Source organism: Amblyomma mixtum, chromosome 7, assembly GCF_055824585.1.
Source record: "Amblyomma mixtum isolate Tamu chromosome 7, ASM5582458v1, whole genome shotgun sequence".
Lineage (NCBI taxonomy): Eukaryota > Metazoa > Arthropoda > Arachnida > Ixodida > Ixodidae > Amblyomma > Amblyomma mixtum.
This window is the reverse complement of record NC_143018.1, coordinates 91,082,162-91,088,430: the sequence shown is the minus strand read 5'-3', so window position 1 is coordinate 91,088,430 and position 6,269 is coordinate 91,082,162. Positions and strand designations below refer to the sequence as shown.

Sequence of the window (6,269 nt, the reverse complement as noted above, 5' to 3'; positions counted from 1 at the left end):
TAAGGCCGTGAATACGGACAACCTGAGGCCCATATCACTGACCTCATGTGCGGGCAAGCTTATGGAGACGATTGCTCGGGATCGCCTCTCTCCATACCTGGAGAGTAAGGGCTTCTTTGCAGTTACCATGTTCGGGTTTCGCCCCCACATGTCTGCACAGGATGTCCTTCTCCAGCTGCACAGGGATGTAATACGACCCACAACTATTCAACACAATGACAAAGCCATCCTCGCCCTTGATCTGAAAGGAGCTTTCGACAATGTTAAACACGGAAGCATCCTGGCCAACTTGAGTTCTACCGATTGTGGGGCTAGGGCCTACGCGTATGTAAGAGATTTCTTGACTAATCGCCAGGCCTTTCTTCGGATTGAGGGCGAGGAATACGGCCCTTACATGATGGGAGCACGGGGTACCCCTCAGGGAGCGGTGTTATCACCGCTCCTGTTCAACATAGCTATGATGCACCTCCCAAGCCAACTGGCCCGGGTGGAAGGCATTCAACACGCGTTGTATGCAGATGACATTACAATTTGGACCACTGAGGGGAGCCTTGGGGACATGGAGGCCCGCCTTCAGCAGGCCGCTTCCATAGTCGATGCGTATGCCATTGACTGTGGGCTCCAATGTGCTCCAGCGAAATCAGAGCTTTTGCATGTCAGAGCGAACCCAAAGGATAGGACAGCAATTCACATCTCTCTGTCAGGAGGTCCTATTAGAGAGGTGGAGGAGCTCCGTATTCTGGGCCTTTTCATTCACCACAGACTCAGACCGGACTCCACCATTCTGAAACTCAAGAGAGTAGGCGAACAGGTAGGGCGCATGATCCGCCGCGTTTCCAACAAGCGGGGCGGTCTGCGGGGCAGGGACGCGCTTCGGCTCGTCTATGCCTTCGTGACTAGCCGGATCCTCTACGCCGTGCCATATCTCCGCACTACTAAGCAAGACGAGGCGCGAATAGACGCCGTCATCCGCAAGGCAACTAAGCGAGCCCTGGATCTCCCGGTGGCTACCTCTAATGCCAAACTCAAGGCATTGGGGGTGCTAAACTCCTACCAGGAGCTGCGGGAGGCCCACCTCGTGAACCAATACACGCGGCTCATGCAGACGGCCCCTGGGCGCCGCCTGCTAAACCGCTTACACATCCAACACGACTGCACTCCAGAGGAGGCGGAGCGTATCCCAGTACTGTGGCGCCATATGCTCCCCCGTAACATGGACACCGACATGCACGTAAACAGGCGACAAGCGCGGGCTCGGGCTCTTGAGAGACAACACGGCTCCCGACCCGGTGTATATTATGTAGACGTAGCAGGCCCATCGCCCACGGGATTTTACACGGCCGCTGTCGTTCACCAGGAAATGCACGTTGATGGACTCTCTTTTCGAGCCCCGAATTCAATGCGAGCCGAGGAAGTAGCGATAGCGCTTGCTGCCGCCCACGCCAATTCGAGAATCATCATTACGGACTCCCGAAAAGCATGTGATCATTACTTGGCAGGGGAGATCTCCCCCTTAGCTGCTTGCATTCTAAGACGGACTGCCACTGATCCAACACCCAAAAGAATCATTTGGGCTCCTGGCCACCAGGGCTTACGAGGTAATGAGGCCGCTGACGCGGCTGCCCGAGCGCTTACTCACCGGGCTCCTCATCCCAGCTGTTCTGGCTCGGAGACTAACCAGCCGCTGCTGCGATTCAAGGAAATTATAACGCATTATAGCGACATCCACCGCCTTTTCCCGGCCCCTGCAAAGGGGCTGAGTAAGACGGAGGAGCGAACTTTAAGGCGCCTGCAGACAGGTACTCTACTCTGTCCTGCAATCTTAAAGCATTACGATCCTAACACGGATTGGCGATGCCCACACTGTGGGGAGACCTGTGATATCTTCCACATGGTGTGGGCATGTACTCAAAATCCCCACCTCCCCCCTTCCCCTACCCCTTCCAGAGAGGCATGGGAGACTGCCCTTCTCAACTGCTCCTCGCTTGAGTCCCTAAGGGCTCTGGTGAAACGGGCTAGAGACGGGGCATTGTCATGCGGTGTCCCGGACTAGGGACGCCGACCATGTAGCGTGGCCACTCTGTGGCTCCCAAACTCTATTTCAGAAATTAAAAGTTTTCACCACCACCACCACTCTACGGCTTTTGGGGAATGCGCAATGTCTAGTTGATTTTAGCTACCTTTTTTGTTCTCCTTATGAAGGGCACAAGCTCTTGAAACGTTCCGCGGCTTCTTTTTTTCTGGCAAATATACTCTTAAAATGTCGGTCTCTCATTCTTTTAATCAACTTGTAACAATTGCCAACAACAAAGTCCACAGAATACAAACAATAATAGCAATAACGCAGCGACATGCAATAAATGTAGATGGATGGATGGATGGATGGATGGATGGATGGATGGATGGATGGATGGATGGATGGATGGATGGATGGATGGATGGATGGATGGATGGATGGATGGATGGATGGATGGATGGATGGATGGACGGATGGATGGATGGACGGACGGACGGACGGACGGACGGACGGACGGACGGACGGACGGACGGACGGACGGACGGACGGACGGACGGACGGACGGACGGACGGACGGACGGACGGATGGACGGACGGATAGGAGCGTCCCCTTTGAAACGGGGTGGTGGCAATTGCCACCATGCTCAGCTTTTCTTTATTTATTTTTTGTTTACTGTGTTGGCAATTCTCATTAAGATTCTCCATCACCTTTGCCTACGGTTTCCTACAATTCTAACCTTATGCCACATCTCTGCTTTTCAGCCACCAATCCTCCAATCGCTTTTTGCTGATTTCCACTGCAGATTTATTTACATGACCATTGTTATCTTTAAACCCTAGGGCCTCAGAAAGAGTGACTGTGCCTGCATCGACATCCGGATGGATACCATCACATTTGATTATGAGGTGTTCAATTGTTTCCACAGATCTACCACACACTGCACATGTGTCATCTTCTTCGTTAAAAAATTTAGTAATTAACGCCATCTACACACATGCACGTGTACTAAATAATCACAGTTCAAAAAAATAACGAGTGTGGCACTGCTAAACATTTACAATCAGGAGGTCTTCACGAGAGGGAACGATATGTCTACGATGTTTGCACGTTTCCCTCGATTTTGCCCTATGTAGTCAGCAGAGTCACTTCAGCAGAGTCACTTCTTGATCTGCTGATTACGAACACTTCCCAATCGATAGTTGAATCGGGCGTAATATCATGTGCGATCAGTGACCACCTTCCAGTGATTGCATGCATAAATAAGACTAGACTGGTAAAGTACCGACAGGAGAAAGCGAAGTACCAAAGTATAACCAATGCTACCCTCAATTCATTTCACAGCTCACTGGAACAAGTTGAGTGGGATAGTATTGACGTTACCAGTGACGCAAATGAGGCTTACGATGAGTTCCTCCGAGTAGTTAAACAGCTCTACCATTCCTCTTTCCCGCTAAAAGTGCGTGCAATAAAGCGTAAAACTCGCAAACCTTGGATATCGTCTGAGTTGCGCCAAGAAATTAAAACGAAAGACAAACTGTACAAAATCTTTTTAAACACACGTTCAACAGATGACCTAAGCATTTTTAAGAAATACAGAAATAGATTAACAAAAAAGCTACGTCTCGCTCGTGCGGAATACTTCGCGACATTTCTTGAAATTAAAAATGGTCGCCACGATCTGTTGTGGTCAAGGTTGAATTTCTTACTGAGGCGTGAGCAACCACAGGCTACCCCGCGGGCTTTAAAGCTTGATAATAAAGATGTATCCGGCAGAGAGTTGAGAGATGCCTTCAACAACTTTTTTACCACCCTTGCCTATAACACCCCGTCAAGTGATTTCAACACCTATTTTAGCTCTTACAATAGGGACACAATATTTCTGAACCCAGTTACGACAGAGGAGGTTATATCGGTCGTACAAAGCCTAAATAATAGCCATAGCTGTGACATTGACGGCATTCAAGTGAGGCCTGTCAAGCATGTTATAAGAGTTATTGCCCCTGTTCTTGCAGATATATTTAACTTATGCTTTACTGCGGGCACATTTCCTAAACAAATGCAAATAGCCAAAGTAACGGTTTTGTATAAGAAAGGAGACCGCAATGATTTAGGAAATTATAGACCAGTATCGATACTCCCAATCTTCTCGAAAGCTTTTTAAAAAGTTCTGTATACACGGTTGTCTGGTTTTATTGATAAACATGACCTTTTGTCACCTAATCAATTTGGGTTTTGTAAAAATAAATCTGCCGAGTTAGCACTACTCGAACAAAAGGAATATATACTAACACAGTTTGAAAATAAGGCCTTTGTTATTGGTGTCTTCGTGGACTTCTCGAAGGCATTCGATTTAGTAAACCACAGTGTACTCCTGAAAAACTTGGAGCGTTGTGGTATTCGTGGACTGGCTCAAATGATCCTGAAATCATATCTTTCGCATAGAAAACAGGCTGTAAGCATAGACAATGTGACATCTGAACTAAAACTTGTTACTTCTGGCGTTCCCCAGGGTAGTATATTGGGACCATTACTTTTTAATATGTACCTAAATGATATCTCCAACATTAACTCCGCCGCTAAATTTATTATCTACGCTGACGACACTAGCATCTTTTTTACTGGAAATGATCTTGATCTCCTTGTTCGGGAATGCAATGACACCTTGAGTGAATTACAAAAGTGGTCCGAATCCAGATACATGTGTATAAATGAGAAGAAAACAAAAGCTGTCATATTTCATCCTAAAAACAAAGTACTTCCTTCCCCCATCGAGATTAAACTAAACTCGCGACGTATAGACATAGTTGAACAATTTAAATGCCTTGGAGTAGTTTTTTCCTCCAGCATGTCTCGGGAACACCACACGGACCATATTGTCACGAAACTGGCTCAAATAACCGGAGTCATAAGTCGGCTCAGATACGTCATACCAAGAACAGTAAAGTTACTCCTCTATAATTCACTTTTCTACTCCTATTTAAACTACTGCCATCTAGTGTGGGGCACAGCTACGGTCTTCAGCGTGTCTACATTTTTCAGAAAAAGTTTCTTCGTCATGTTTACAATGTCCCCTGGGACTCGCCAAGCAAAGATCTCTTTCTACAAAGTGGTGTGCTAAAAATACACAACTTGTATAAATATCGCTTGAGTGTCCGGTTTAAACTTGAAACACGTAGAAATGTAAACCACATACGTAAACTTGCTGAACTACATACCCGAGATGCAAGCTACACAACAAGGTATGCGGAGACATGGATAGTCCCGACCCCACGGTTAAACTCGGGTAGAGAACGCCTGCAGTTCACTCTTCCGTCCCTGCTAAACGCGTATATATATAATAATTTTGACCTTTTCAGTTCGTCAAACAGGTCTTTGCGTGCTTTGTATGCTAGCATGTAGGATTTTTGTTTTGTGCTTTTTTTTTCTTCTTTCTTTTTTTTTCTTTGCTGCCATTACCTGTGTCTACCCAATGTGAATATTGTGTCAATATTGTATAATGCTCTTTCGTTTTCTCTTGTGCCTGCTCATTATTGTATACTTGTTATCACGCTTTGCAACTGTCTTTTGTATTAAAAGCCTTGCTGTCAAGCTGCTGCCAAGCGAAAGGGGGCTGCGGCTTAGTCAAGCTGTTTCTCAGCTTTTTCTGCGCCTCCGCTGTCTGTATCTTTACAAGGCAGAAATAAAGAATTTTAATTTGAATTTGTAGTGTGTGTCGAACTTCCAAGCAGATTTTCGCCATAATGCTTTGCTGGATTGTTTTGTAGCGTAAAGCTAGTAAAGCCACACTACGCGGGTCAGAGCCGAGTTTTGCGCGAGTGTGCGCCGCCTGTTATGCGCATGCGCGAGAACCGCGTGACGTCACGAGAGGCGCAGGTCCGCAGGTGCGTAGCCTCCTCGCCACAGTGCGAGCTCCTCGCTGCCGGCGCCGCCGGCGTGCGCTCCTCTCCGACGCGTGACCTCGTGTTTACGACAGTTGCGCCGCTCGCTACTGCGCATGCGCGAGGAGGGTGCGGGGAGAAATGACGGTCGCGCTCAACATGTAAGCTCTGGTAAGCTAAGGAGAGTCGAGCAGCTGCCAAACGGCGCAGAAGACTGGAAAATGTAAATTCTTCCGATCCCGAGGTTGTCGCCTGGCAGTTCGCCGTCGAGCAGCCAAGGCGAAACGTGCGGCCGAAACACCGGAGCGCTTTACGCTACGTATATCCAGGCATAGCAGAGCTAAGCCACTGCCAATTTTTTTCACCTGACGCT

General features: G+C 47.8%; 1 protein-coding gene across 1 annotated transcript; it reads left to right on the top strand.

Moving 5' to 3' along the window:
* Positions 1–410: 410 nt before the first annotated feature.
* LOC149336816 (uncharacterized) lies at positions 411–2,053 on the top strand. The gene has a single exon (XM_089554775.1). It carries the CDS (start codon positions 458–460, stop codon positions 2,051–2,053), a length of 1,596 nt encoding a protein of 531 aa, XP_089410901.1. The 5' UTR covers positions 411–457.
* The last annotated feature ends 4,216 nt before the right edge of the window (positions 2,054–6,269 follow it).